General features: G+C 42.2%; 1 protein-coding gene across 2 annotated transcripts in view; it reads left to right on the top strand.

Moving 5' to 3' along the window:
* ACACA (acetyl-CoA carboxylase alpha) overlaps window positions 1-14,906 on the top strand; it is a 185,559-nt gene that overhangs the window by 89,090 nt on the left and 81,563 nt on the right. For both annotated transcript variants that reach the window (XM_074974614.1, XM_074974613.1), the window contains 5 exons: window positions 1,004-1,219; window positions 1,671-1,826; window positions 3,291-3,494; window positions 6,303-6,458; window positions 6,706-6,852. In XM_074974614.1, coding sequence (XP_074830715.1) covers window positions 1,004-1,219; window positions 1,671-1,826; window positions 3,291-3,494; window positions 6,303-6,458; window positions 6,706-6,852 — 879 coding nt within the window. The remainder of the gene's footprint in view (window positions 1-1,003; window positions 1,220-1,670; window positions 1,827-3,290; window positions 3,495-6,302; window positions 6,459-6,705; window positions 6,853-14,906) is intronic.

Here is a 14,906-nt window from a genome sequence, read left to right as displayed (position 1 = left end):
GCAACTTGGGAATGTTGTCGATAGAGGGATCTTCCCCTTTTCCAAAAAGAAGGCATCTTACCCAAAGTGGAAAGCATGAGAACTGCTGTGCTTTGGTTTTTGTTCTACTCTCAACGTGCAGACAGTTTCAATGCGCACCTCTTAACACTAATGACTCTGGTGCATCAGACCTAAAATTGTGTGGCAGCGTCATTGAATTTTTAGCTTTTCTAATTAATTAAATATGAAAAATCATAATAGGAACAGTGCGGTGTACCCTTTGTTATTTATTTCTGTATTGACCTTTATTTATTTTACACTATCCTCAAATTTTCCGTTTTCGACATGCCCAAGATGTTTGTGGTGGTAACAAAGGGTTGATGCTGGAGGTTTGCACAGCTAGGTAGGGTCGGCTGGAGCATTTGGCATCTCTGAAGATGGGAGGCAGTTTGCGATTGTGGGATATCAATATTAGTTGAATGTTTCTGCTAAAATGATCAGGAGTGAAACAGTTCACCATGTTGACACTTGAGGTTTCAGAATTGGATCATTGAAATGAATGGGGCAGTTCACACCCACAAGAATTGTTGTTTCAAGCCGTCTGCAGACTCAGGAAGACACTGCTGCATCAGTTACACTCATTTCAAGATTTGCTTTGCAATCCTGAGGGCTAGAAACTTTTTTTTTTAATGAAAAACAAAACAAACAAACATCCCCTGGGTCAGTCTCCCTCCTCTTCCCCCCCCCCCCCCCAAAAAAAACAAACAAACAAAAAAAACTCCAACCCCAACAACAACAAAAACTGAGTCTGGAATACAATTTTGCAGTTAGGGATAGAATCTGTTGTAAATTCTATCACTGTAGAATAACAGAATACACGGGACCCTGCTATTATGGCTGGCAACGCTAGCCATCACTAGTGTCTCAGGTCAGTAGATTTTTATACAGTTCTCTCCATCTTACCAGATCCAGCTTCTTACCTGACTTTTCCCTTTTTATTCCCTTTGTGCTCTTCTCTTTCCAGTTTGAAGAAGATAGGATCTACCGTCATCTGGAGCCAGCTCTGGCTTTCCAGTTAGAGCTGAACCGAATGCGAAACTTTGATCTCACCGCCATTCCATGTGCCAACCACAAAATGCACCTGTACCTGGGAGCAGCTAAAGTTGAAGTGGGCACTGAGGTGACAGACTACAGGTTCTTCGTGAGGGCTATTATAAGGCATTCAGACCTGGTTACCAAGGTGGGTTTCCTGGTGTGGGAGGTCTATTTCCAAGGTTGTATGTGAAAAATATGTCAGAAGTTCGTGTGTGTGTAAAATCTAAACTCACTGCCTTCTACTGGGTGGCATATTACAGCTTCTGGCTCATGTCTGATAGCACCTAACATTTCAAGTGTCCAGGTTCAGACTTTAGGTGGAGTGTCAAATCCATAGTAACTCCACTGGAGTTATTCCAGATCTATGCTGATGTAACGGAGAGCACAGTTTGACCAGATATCTGAACCAGGCACCATCATCAATGTCTTCGGAAGGAAGACTCAGGTATGCTGGAGAATTGTACAGCTCACTGAAATGGATTTCACCTTTTTTCTGTGTCGGATTCTGCTATGGTCTTTTGCAGCCTAATGAACCTGTGTTTGGGGCTGAGGGAAGGCTAGCGGAAAGTAAATAACCTTTTGGCAATCTCCTGTAGGAGGCCTCCTTTGAGTATCTGCAGAATGAAGGGGAACGCTTGCTTTTGGAAGCCATGGATGAGCTGGAGGTGGCCTTTAATAACACCAATGTGCGCACTGACTGCAACCACATCTTCTTAAACTTTGTGCCTACTGTCATCATGGATCCATCTAAGGTACATGTCCTCCACTTCTCAGCTGCTTGTTACTCCTTGGATGAATCTCACTGGAATGGAGTGTTCTGTAGGTCTTAAGTTAGAGTACCAGCCATCAAAGATTGTGTAATATACAAATTCCACCTGCTGTTTCGTAGGGAAAGCAGAGGAAATCCGTATTCTACACTGGAAGTGGTAATGGTGTATGTGGGGGGTCATATTAGGTATTCTAATATTCTGGAGTAATTTTTCTTTTCTGTTGGAAGCCATGTAAAAATTGAGACTCTGTGGAATATGTTTTTGGCTCTGGGAAGAGCCAATAGTGAATATCGCTCCCAAGGAATATGAGATTGAATAACACTTAGGGGAATAATGGCATTGATTGGCCTAGATGGCGGGGACAGGTTTACAAGCCCTTTAATTAAAGTGGTCATAGGCACTTGCCCTAGTTTCCCAGAGGCACTACAGGTCTCATTTTCAGAGGTGCTGAACATCACGGTGCCCAGGGACTTCAGCAGGAACGGAAATGTTCAGTAGTCTCCTAATCAGCCCGTGGGTTTGCAGCACTGACTGCCCCCGAACAGCCTTGGAAAAGAGGATTTTGGAGAGAATATTAGAAACTGCTTACAAATTGCCTTACTTTAATATGCTATTTACCAACAGGAATACATTATAAAGTTTAATAAAACAGCCCAGGAACAAGCTCAGAGTGGTAATTGCTTTGTTGATTTAAGGCACTGTACTGTACGTGCATGAAACATGGTTATTGTGCATATAAATGCGACTTAACTGTTTACCACTCTGGGTGCTTTGGTGCATCTCATAATTCTTAGCTGTGAGAAATGTTTGCAGTAGGTGAGAGAAGAAAATTCAATTGCGGGGGCGCAGTGGGCCCACTGCACTGTGGTACTGTGGTGGCTGGAGGTGTGACACTGCTAGTGCGTAAAAGACTAACCTTTAGGCTCTCTGCCGTTCCCAAATTTTATTGGTTTATATATTTTTAAAACACGGTTGTAAAGTGAGTTGGTGAAACATCAAGCTCCTGTGTCACCAGTGGTACGTGGCCAGGGATTCCCAAACTGTGGTGTCTCTCGTTTTGATCCGGAGGGAGACTGGAAGCATGGTAAAATGACGCTCACCACCTGCTTAGGGACTCGAGTGCTCTTGCTGAGTGGAAGCATCATTCCAGCCTCAGAAGGAGCTATCAGCGGGTGCAAGGTCTGTACTGCATTCTCGCTGCTCCTGCAGTATAGAGTATGAATGGAGGGGAGAGGAAAGAAAGGAAAGTGGTGGCAATTGAAGAGGTGGGCAGGAAGCCTTATTAGCCCACACTTAGGTTATCCTGAAATTCTGAATGCTGGCCTCAGGGAAATGAGCCATTCCCCATGTGTGGGTAGGGTCCAGCGTAGTAAGGAGGAATAATAAAGGGGTGGATATATCCACAGCAGAATGGCAGTGCAAACTCACTGTTCTCTGTGTACTAAGATTGAAGAGTCTGTGCGGAGCATGGTGATGCGCTATGGAAGCCGCCTTTGGAAGCTCCGCGTCCTCCAAGCAGAGCTGAAAATTAACATTCGCTTGACTCCAACTGGAAAGGCAATTCCCATCCGTCTCTTCCTGACTAACGAATCTGGCTATTACTTGGACATCAGCTTGTACAAGGAGGTGACGGACTCCAGGACAGCACAGGTACAGCTCCATGCAGGCCTGGAAGCGAACACTACAGAATGTGGTCTTTGGGAGGGTTTTTGTTTGTTGATTTGTAAGCCTGATCCAAATACCTAAGTGATTTATTATTGTTTCAGTAAATAAAGAATTGTGATTCTAGAGAGAGGTAATGTAACTTTGTAATGACTCATCAAATAGGCACATGAGTGTGTAAAACACATAACTGTGTCATGCGGAGGTATGTAGTCTAGCCATTTGCATACAACTTGCTTTGTTCATGTAAACACCTCTTTTCCCTTATGGAAAAGTCCTTTGGAATTAGAAAATATCATCTTTGTATACACTATTGGAACTATCCTGTAGAATTTAATAGAAAATTATATCCCTGCTATATGCTTATGCAGGATGGTTCAAGAAATCCATAGAAAGGATCTCGTTCTCTTCTGTAGGAACAATGAATAACTCCTAGGGGCCCATGTGAAATTTCTGGAGAACCTTACTGTAGTCATATTTATTAAACTGGATAGGACTTTAACATGAGGGTTGTGTATGTACTAATCTTTGTTTGTGTATGGCTTACTCGTATTCTACTAAGGCACTTAACTATTTATTAAAATGTGGATCTTGGAAATGAAAAATATTAAAATATAGAAATAAGTTTATATTCTGACTGCAGTAACATCTCTGCCATGTAGTAGTAGCAACAGAATAAATCCTTTGGACAGTGTTTGTGTCGAATACAATGTGCTGAGTCACCATTTTTCCTTTTTCTAAATCTTTCCTGCAAGCTGCTTGGCCATGCAGTCTCTCCTGGTCTAGAGATCCTAGTATAGCTAATGTCCACATGTTTTTGAATGGATCAGGGAAAAGAAAAGGACATTCTGTTAATCTGCAGTGGCTCAGCTAAAAATTTAAGTTTTGTTAGCCATTTGCCAATGTGACATTTGCTTTTGCATTCTGTTTCTGGTGAGATGGTCAGAAAAATATCCCCATAAGGCATGGATTTTCTTTTTTAAAATGTTACGTTGGGGGGAAGGGAGGAGAATCTTTTTGTAATTTTCACAATATTTGATGGTTTTTTTCAGAGTAAATTTAAATGTTTCAGTCAAAACATTCTAGGGACAAGGGATGGTTTTAATTAACTTTCACAATAAATTTAAGGCAGATCTGTTCCTGTAAAACTAAGATGGCATCCGGAGATGTTAATGTTTTTGGTAAATGTTTGTTCTTAACTTTTTTTTTAATCTTTATCGAACAGAATTCTTTTAGATTTCGCCCTTTTATGGTTCTAAAGAGGTTAAACTTAGATAGTGAATCCCTGGCTCCCCTTTTTCAGCCCAAGTAGGAACTCTGGTTTAAGCCAAGATCACACCCAAACAAGTTTCCCTGTTTTATTATAGCATTAGTGGCTTTGGCATCCTGAGAGGTTTGTTAGAAGAGTTCAGGATCCATTGCTCTGTACAAGCAAGTGCACCTGGTGCTTGGATACTATGATGACTGTAGTAGTGTGGAAACCTAGATGGATAATTTACCTTTGGCTTCTCTGGTGAAGTCAGGAATGGAACCAGGTCTCCTGTTTCCCAGTCCTGTGCTCTACCCGCTAGAAACACTACTTGCTGAATGGCCCAATCCAACTCCCCGTGAATCAACTAAAAGCCTCTCACTGACTCCAGTGGGAGTCGGATTGAGCCCCAAATACAGTAAAAGCCTCTTGATTACTGCACAACGGTGGCACTTGTTTTCCTGATTAAATAGCTCTCCTGCCAAAGAAGCTATTTTTAAAAGACAAAACAACCCGTAAAGACTTCAGAATGATGTAAAATATTATATTGACAAAAACCACAAAAATGAATACTATTTACTGAATTCCATCTCTGTTTCAAAACTCTCTCCCCCCCCTCATTCTTCTTTTAATCTTTATCCAGCAACATCTGTATAAAGGAACTGGAGCTTGGAACATCAAATTTTATGATAATTCTGTTAAGAACAGCTTAATCATTTGGCTTCAGCCAAATGCGTCCCTATTAAGCAGGGCTTAGTCTAATGTTATCCCAGTTAAGCAGCACTCCTTGCAGCTCAATATCATTAGTTGAAATGGATTTTCATTTGGGATTTCCAATGGATCAATTCCTTTGGTGATGCCCCATCATAGTGGGCCCTCCCTATTTAAGTGAGTTCTGACTGAGTGGACTGTAAAGCACCATGAAGTATGGCAGCTGAAAACTCATGTCACTGCTCTGGGAGAATATTTTAAACGTGTAATATCAAAACTTCAAGCCAAATGACATATGGCAAGTCTTGAACTAGCTTCCACGATCAATCAGCAGAGATATGAATGGTGTTTAGCTACTGTACTTACACTGTACTGTATTTATGCTATTCAGCGACATAAATAATAGCAATTCTCTCACTGCTGTCATGGGATATTCTCATACTCAGTCCACAGAGTCACGCTGTCAAAGGAGATGCTGGTGAATGCGAAATCACCAAAGTTATGGATGGTCAGTCTTCTCTGCATGCCGATTTATGGCCATGTACTCTTTCCTACCAGTGTGATATTGTTGTAATAAGTCAGTGATGTATGGAGTTGTACAGTAAAGGCCCAGCCCTGCCTGAATAGGGTGGTAATGGGTGTTGGAACAGGTCACTGTGAGATGTGTGGGCATTGCCATCTTTTGAGGGAACACAAGCAAGTCCATTCAAACTAGCATATCCTGTTGAAGTGTATTTAATAAAGTATGGATTCTGATGGGGACATCTCCCCTGAGCTGATCTGGTTGTTGGATCTCTGGTTGCCTTTCTTTACGCTGGTCATGTTTTCTGCTGCAGATTATGTTCCAGGCATACGGCGATAAACAGGGACCACTTCATGGCATGCTGATCAACACCCCATATGTGACAAAAGACCTGCTCCAGTCCAAGAGATTCCAGGCACAGTCTTTAGGGACGACGTATATCTATGACATCCCTGAGATGTTCCGGCAGGTAAATCTTCCTTGGCAGGTCTCATGGGTGTGTTTCTAGAGTTTTGTACCAGCAAAGGTTGCCCTGGTTTCTCATCCAGGGAGCCTAGCAGCTGGAGCCATGAAACTCCATGCTGGAGCCATGAAGTTGACAAGAAAGCCACGTAGCTAGAGTTCCTGCACATCGCTGACAGGAGGGTAGTGTGGACATCAGCCACCACAGTGATTAGAGTCAGTCTTAACAAAAACATCTCTCTTCATCCTTACAGTCTCTGATTAAACTCTGGGATTCTATGAGTGAATATGCATTGCTGCCAACACTGCCGTTGCCTTCTGATATGCTAACGTATACTGAACTAGTATTGGATGATCAAGGTCAGTTGGTGCATATGAACAGGCTGCCAGGAGGAAATGAGGCAAGTTACTTTCTAAAACTACCCCCCCCCCCAACTTCTCATCAGGAATACATTGTGGTTATAGACTGGATTTGAAAATGTACCAATCCAGGCTCAAAAGCTACTTGTGCTTCTTTCAGGGGGGAAATCTTTCTCTTGAAAATGAGATTTTTTTTCTCTCATTGACGATGAATACCTTCCATACAATCGGAACTTTAACCTCCATAGGAAATTATGGTTTAGTTTCAAATTTGTGCTAATGCTATATTTTTCCCTTCATAATCAAAAGGGGCACAGTTCAAGTATTTCTGGTAGCTAGAGTTTATATTTTAAAATTTTTTGTACAAAGCTAAATAGATATGTTTCTGTTCACTTAAAAAAAAAAAAAAAAAAAAGAGAGAGAGAGAGAACTAATTTTATATATCTTCTATTTAAACATTCCCCTGCAGTGTTTGGGTAATAAACTGGCCAAGTGTGTGCAACAGTGCCCTCTAGTGACTGGTCCTCTAGAGAACAGGAGTGTACTACTGCTACTAGCCTAATGGAGTTACTCCTAGGTCAAGTCTGTGCTGAGATGTTGGAAGTCAAGACTCTGCTCGTCACCTGCTGCTGGTGGTGACTTTTGCAACCCAGAGATTGCAGGGTTGCGCTAACCGGAAAGTGCAATTAACTAGTACAAACGTGAAACTGACCCGTTCATTTTCATTGTCCAAATTAAGTGAAGTGCGAAAAGTAAATATATCTCTTCAGTTATTTAATTTTAAACAATCTAAGATGGTAGTTGCATTCATTTTTTTATATGATTGTTAAACTAACAGTATCCCTTTAACCAGATGTGTAAACTTAAGACTGGCAAGAGTCTCGTTCCTATATCAAAACCATTGGGAGGAGATAGTAGGTTATTCCAACAAGGAAACAAAGAAGTTCAACAGAGGTTTGCAGCAGTGTTTACTGCATCTCTCTTTATAAGCCCTTTGTCAGGAAAAGGCTTTGAATCTGAATTTTCGAGTCAAACCCAGTCAATAAATGGAGACGTAAGGAGGTTTTTTCCGCTGCTGCTGGGCATATAGGAAGACTGGTTTCACTAATGTAATTAAAACCCCAAATGAGATTTTTTTTTTTTTTTTTTTTTGGTTAATTTTGTGTTTTGTTTTTTTTTTCTTTTTGCCCAGAAGTCCACGGCCACAGTGCTGTGCGGAGCCTCTTGCCATGATCTTTCTCTTTCTGTCTGCATTTCTCTCTGCTCTCGTTCTGTGTTTGAATGGGTGGAGACTGGGGGAATAGCGAAGTCCCTGAGGGACAGAGCTCTGTTCTTGCTGAAATTACAAGCATAGAGCTGCCTGGGCATGAACATGTAGTGTTTACTCTGCCAGTATGAATACAAATAGTCTTATTATACGAGATTCTGTACCCAAAGACCAAAAAAAAATTAGTAGTTTTTTTAACCCTTGAAAGACTTAGTTGTGCCTTGTGTGGAAGCAAGTGACATAGCAGCACAAAGAGTCCTGCGGTGGCTATACAAATAATGCCCTGGTTAAAACTCGTCTGTATGATGCTTTTACACTATACAACTATGAGTTGTTTGAAAATAAGGCAAGAATTCAAACAACCCGGAGATGGTATTTGGGGTGTTTGTCCCCACCTTTTGCTGTCCAGATGCTTTGAAGATGATTGAGAATGGAAGTATGTGGCCACATTCTGAGACGTGTCTCAATGACTCCATTGAGATTGCACGAGGGAGTAGCTCAGTCCAGAATCTTCCGGTGCATGCTCTCTGTCTCAGTTGAAGCAGAGAGAGAGAGAGAGAGAGAGAGAGAGAGAGAGAGACTGAAGACTCCATTTCTCTCCTTTCCCAGAGAGGTTTGTGGCTAATGCTCTGGGCAGCTTGTAAACTATGTCAGCCAAGCCAGTTCTCTAACAGATTAGTTACAGTAGGACAATGTACAGTGAAAATGAGGTTTGAGGTGTTGGTATCTTATTCTGTTACTAGCAGCCAAGGGGACGCAATAGGGCACCTTCACTGGAGAAGTGGCCAATCTAAGGAAGGGGTTTCAGCAGTCAAAAGTCTGAAGGACAGGTGACCCTCAAGTGATGACGAGCTGTCGAACAGATGCATTCCTCTGTGCTGCATTCACTGTATCAGGGAGAGCTGACTTTAGGCTTTTACGGTTTAATTTGTTTTAGCTGAGGAAACAGATTTGTCACAAGCCTGCACTCAAGCTCCTCACACCCAGGAAGATGGCAAGTGGGAGGGGAGGAGGGACAGTTGAGGTTTGATTCTTCAGCTTCATCTCTGGAATGGAAAAGGCAACCTGGATAAAACCAAGCTGACAGGCGTGTTTAAAAAGGAGAGGCAGTAAATAAATCCATGCTGCTTTTCTCACAAATAAGAGGAGTCCCACGGATGCTGCACAGAAATTATTCAGACTGTTACCTACCAGGAACAAAGGGTCCTTGCTGTCACCCACCTTTGTGGGAGAAGCTTGTAGTTCTGGTTTTAGGTAGGCATTGTCCAGGAGACACAGAAGAGAGGAAAATACAACATTTTTAACTGGTTCTGCTCCTTGTTTCAGACACATTTGAGAATTAGCCATCTTTTCACCAAATACATTTCTTTTGTTCTCCAAACTTGTCTGAACGCATGTGAGAGGATACATTAACGTAAACGCACTCTCCTTTAAAATGATAAAGTTGATAAGACTTGTTGCATAGTGAATCGTGACTGGAAGGCAATGTGGCTAAAGGAGTGAGCACCGTGTGGAAGTTAAACCTCTTAGGTCCTTGTCATTGGGCCCTTATCGTCTGGGTCTCACTTTCTTCGCTGGTAAAATAGGATAGTACTGCCATAGTTCAGGGTGTTGTGAGGATTAATTAGTTAATTTGTAAAAACAAAAAAAAAATCACAAACCTTAGACGCTGTGATTACTGTATCAGTGCTAGGTGTTACATTGCCATGCCACGCAAGCAGAGGATGTCATTGAAGCAAGGTGATATGCTATCATGGTGAAGGCGGATGCTTTTTTTCCCTTCTGTTAATTTGGGGGCAAAGTCTGAGTTGAATTTAAAAGTTGGTTGAAATGAGTAAAAGTGGAGGGAGGATGAGGAGTACTATTAGGGCCTGACATAAATTTCAATTTTTGTTTTCCTTCTCGAACCCCAGAAAATGTCTAAATAATGCTGTGAAGGTAAATTTTCCTCAGCCCCACAGCTGTACAAAACAGCTGTATTTGGTTCTGCGTGATTGGTGATGGGAAAGAGTCTTTCTTCTCGAGTTAGTCAGTTTGCAACCAAGCCATGTTGGCAATGACTGAAAGTCACAACCATTGGATAGCTGGTTTGGGAGATGTTTGGTGGTCTCAGTCCAGATCTCAGTGGATAGATAACCACATCACAAAAATCTCCACCACATTTGACAGTAACTCTCTCCCTTGCTGGCAGACTCAACAAAAAGGTCAGGGACTTAGTGGACTATGAGATGGAGCTCAGCACTCATTCCTAGAGTTGTTCCTGCTGGCCTGGGGATGAGATGTCTTGGTGTAGGGTAGCGTGGGGGAGATTGCATTGCTGCTGGCCGGGCTGTACCTGTTCTCTGGCTACACAGAAACTGTTAATCTCCGGGGCTTTCAAGACAGTGGTGCCTTTCTGAAGTCATTTTTCCATTCAGACATCCAGACAAAGTTCTGAGTGGTGTCCACTGACTCTTTGAATGACTTCTTGGAGAAGTGGACTTTGTCCAGAGTTTTCTTCTCAGTGTCCCTTTCTCTGGATTCCTCATTTTGACCCTGTGACCTGCACCCCCATCTCTATTTGTTCATTTTTGTCCCCAATAATCAGTTAAGTTCAGGGTTCTGTGGCCCCTCCTAAACCTGAGAGGTGTGTGCCTTTTGCTCTGCTAGGCTCCACCCACCCTCCCAGGATTTAAATAGACTGGCACTAAATTCACAACAGCATAAAATTCAAAACTCTTTTGGAGCTAATTTGCTAATACAGGTTTGTTAGTGGCAGAAAATGTGTATGTAGGAGAGCCGAAGAAGGTCTAGCACATGGAGAATAAAGTCATAGCAGCCAGCAATAATTCCATCATATTGCCTGGCAAGTTGGAGCTAAGACTGTGACAGTCCATGGGACGAAAGTCACAAATGGGAACATGTCAAAAACTAAGTGCCAGTTAGGTGGATGCTCAGGATGCCTCAGAATCAGGCCCTAACATGGATAGACACATAGCACTGAAATTTGTAAGTTTAAATAAAAACATTGCATAATTGAAAAGACAAATGTTGCATTGCAAAAATTTACAAACAAAAATCTCTCAGTTTGTGAAGGTTTTAAGTTCAGACAGTTGATAAGTTTGTTACATTCCACCACAAGTTTTTTTTAAACTAACTTCTGCTAGTTTGTATCTTAAAAAAAAAAAAAAAAAAAAAAAAAAAAAGTCTTGACTATTCAAAGTTCAGTCCAGCAAGGTGCTGAAGAGTTTCTGCAGAGGGTGTTGGGGGGGGGGGTCCCTTTGGCAGCAGCGGGGGCTGGAGGTGCTCCGAACCGTGCACGCTTGGAATACAGATTGATGTGGTTTTATGGAGAACTTTGCATGTTTATATGTAGGTGAATGGCTGACCATTGCTCTCTTACAGACTGTCTACCCTAGAAGTTTAACTGCCACGGCTGAGGTTGTAACACGAATCTCTAATATGGTTCGATAAGTATGTTGTCCTGTTAGAAGGTGGATGACCCTACCAGTGCCAGACAATGGTGTGTTAGCACAGGGAGATTTTCTACAGGATTTTTGAAAGGATCCAGCAGCTTCCATTGAGAGAACATTTAAAAATGTATCTGTTTCATTGGGTAGCTCTTCTGAAAGTCTGGCCTATAGTTTAGAGTTGATAGTCTTAACTGGGGAGTTATATCAATCACCTCCTTCCAGTCTCATCAGGGAGTCCTATATTGAGTCTAAAGACCGGAGCTGACAGCCGGAGCCACGCCGCCTCCAAGTGGGGGAGAGGGGGGAGAAGGAGATGTTCAAGCCTTGGCTGCCTCACAGAGAGAGATTTGAGGACAGGGGAAAGAGAGCCCTAGCCTGGATGGCGGGGCTCTGGCTGTCAACCCCGGAGTGGCAGGGCTCTGGCTGTCCGCCTCCCAGGTGTGCATGGCCCTTCTGCATGCGCCCCAGCCACCCGGGGCTGACAGCCAGAGCTCCCCGCCCCCCCCCCCCAAAAAAAAAGCGCACAGCTCTCTCGCCCCCTTCCCCAATTCCCACACCTCCCTGGGGAGGCCTTCCCCTTACCTTAGATCAGCAGTTCTCAAACTATCCAAAGAATTATATGAAATCCCACCATTAAAAAGGTGATTGTTTTTGTGGGCCATCAGGTCACTCTTCATGCTGTTAAGAGATTTCACTGCTCATTTTTAAACAGGGGCATGCTTCTGTTTCACTAAAGCATTTTATAAACTTTTACCCAAATTCACCACCGCCCTCAGTCAGTGGAGTTGTGCCCCTTATGACAGCAGTGAATTTGGCCCTCCAAGACAAGGAGATAATGGATCTAACTGGGACACCCCTGGCGCTGCCCCACCCCCAGTTCTCCAGCTAGATCACAAGGAAATGTACATGGGAAGACAATGTCATTTTTCCTTCTTGACACTAGATGTCACAGTTTTTCCTTCACAGTAACCTGAGCTTGAGACACAGTCTCTAATTGAAATCTCTAATTTTGTGAAGCATTTGCCAGCATCCTTTCCATTGCATGTGGGAAGGTTTGGCCAGGTGTGTTACAGGACAGAACTAAGTAAAGGGCTAGAGGAACCCCTGTGCAGCAGCACCATGTGGTGTTTGGTGCAACAGAGGGATAGCTAATGAATTTCATGCAGGGAAGGCTTAACGGTTAAACTGTTTTTATGCTCTGTGGATTCTATTTTGTTGCCGTGCATTACCCTTTCTTATGACAGGGTTTAGGGTATTAAAACCTCAGAGCTTGAACACGTATAGTAAACATGAAAGAATGTGTTGGGTTGCATGATTACAAGGTCTGTAAAATAGCGCAGGGCTGGAAGGGGAATGGAATAAGTTTGTCTGTGTGTGTTTACATTCACCCTCTGCTCCCCACCCCCATTTGTTTTATGACAATCGCTGCAATTCTGTGTGTTTCAGAACTCCTCCCCTTGATAAGATTTGGGAACAAACCCTCTATAAAGGCTCTTGGAGGTTGTAGACAGGGAACCCGGGCAACTCTTTCTGCTGTACTCATTGGAAACAAGTCTAGTTCAGTTTCATTAGGTGAGCCTCCTGTCGCAGAATACCTTAGGCCTCATCAGCGCTTGGATACCTGGCGCTAATAGCGTAAGGACCAGAATGGAACAGATTTTTTTTGTTCAGAACTGTAGATGCCATTTTACTGAGAGATGAAAGTGCCTCGAAATGTGGAGTAGGACACATGAATTTAAAAGAACAAACTTCCTGATGTGGGTTCCTGAGCGTTGGTGAAGGCAAATCTTTTTTTTTTTTTTTTTTTTTCCTTTCCCTTTTTATATGCCTGGAACATCTAGTGTGTCTGTAAATTAATAACGGGTGTGAAGAGTAGACCTATTTAGTGGGTCTTTTTAAAGTCCATGTTAGGATTATAATGAATGGTGGGACACATGCAGATGACACTGGAATTTGGGATTTTGAGCACAAAACTGCACCTTTCAACGGCAGTTCATATTGTTAAAAGGAGAGGCCTCATAACTCAGATTGCCACGGTCGGTTAATCCTCCATGCTGGTCAATTACTTCAGCATGCTATTTCTCACACACAGCATCATAGACAATAGTAACTTCTGTAACCTTCCTTTTATAAAAGGGGTGTGTGGGTGGGTGGGTGTGTGTGTGAGAGAGAGCAGTGCTAATAGTTTAAGGGTTGAAAGCTTTGCATTCTAAACATCAATTTTCAGATGGTTATAACCTACCAAAATGTATTTTTGAGCTGGAACTTCTCATGTTTGGTCTTAACCAGGAAATTAATTTTTGGAAGTTTGTAAGAAAATCAATTCAGCCATTTTTGAGTTACCAGTGTTGAAAAAACAGACTTTTTCCAGTGGTTAAGATAATTTTATACAGTCAAGCTCTACTCTGGGCAATGCTTAATGCTATTCAAAAATACAGAAGAAAAAAATGTGTTTTTCTGTGCTGCCCTTCCTGTAAGGTTAGTTTTGCAAAGTTTTATACTTAAACCTCATCTCCCACACATACATATGTATATGTATATAAAAAAAACCAAACCTTTCTCTCTCTAGAAAGAAAGAAAGAAAGACCGACCGACGTATTACTGCTGACATTTATTTTTTAGCTCAAGCAGTAGAAGTCTGTTCTGTGGGCCAGAAGTTGCAGATGCTGTTGCTGACCCATGTAGGGGATCATGGTTGCACCCAGTGCAATTTCTGTGGGTTATTTTCCCCTTCAGTCTTGTTGTTGAAAAAACAACAGACAACCATGCCACATTCAATATCCATCCTGTGCACTGAAGGCCTGTTCCAGCACCCACTGGAGTCAATAGACACTGGTTCTGGCTGGAATGAGGCAGAGGTTGCATGGAGATAAAACATGTGGTGATGTAATTAAGAACCGCATCACAATATAGCTGCACGAGGAGGAAGAATGAAAAGATTGCATGGGTAACGTTTATTCTGGTATTTCTTAACTTTTGAGAGCTTGACTTGGAAATCTTTAAATTTCCGTTTTGGAAATAGATTTTGTATGATATAATATAGAATATGTAAAATACACATCTGTACATGCAGGAATAGATGTGCATATGAAGCGCGCGCGCACACACACACGCATATAGTAGAACGGAAGATGAGATGTGATTTGTGTAACCATGAAGACTCTAAGAGGGAAATGCTGTCTGTTATTTGTCAGCAAACTTTTAAAAAAACTCTCAGCCCTGGTAGGGACATTTTCAGAGAGCCATGTCCAGGTTTCTGAATTTAAAAATCAAATAAATTAAAATTAAGCATGGTAAAAAGTTCATGTGATCGAACGTCATCCTTGTGCTGAGAGAAATAGAGTGAAATAACATGATTGCCATGGCTCATAAACGC

The sequence above is a fragment of the Natator depressus genome, chromosome 17, assembly GCF_965152275.1.
Source record: "Natator depressus isolate rNatDep1 chromosome 17, rNatDep2.hap1, whole genome shotgun sequence".
Classification (NCBI taxonomy): domain Eukaryota; kingdom Metazoa; phylum Chordata; order Testudines; family Cheloniidae; genus Natator; species Natator depressus.
The sequence above is the reverse complement of the archived record's forward strand: the minus strand, read 5'-3'. Positions and strand labels throughout refer to the sequence as shown.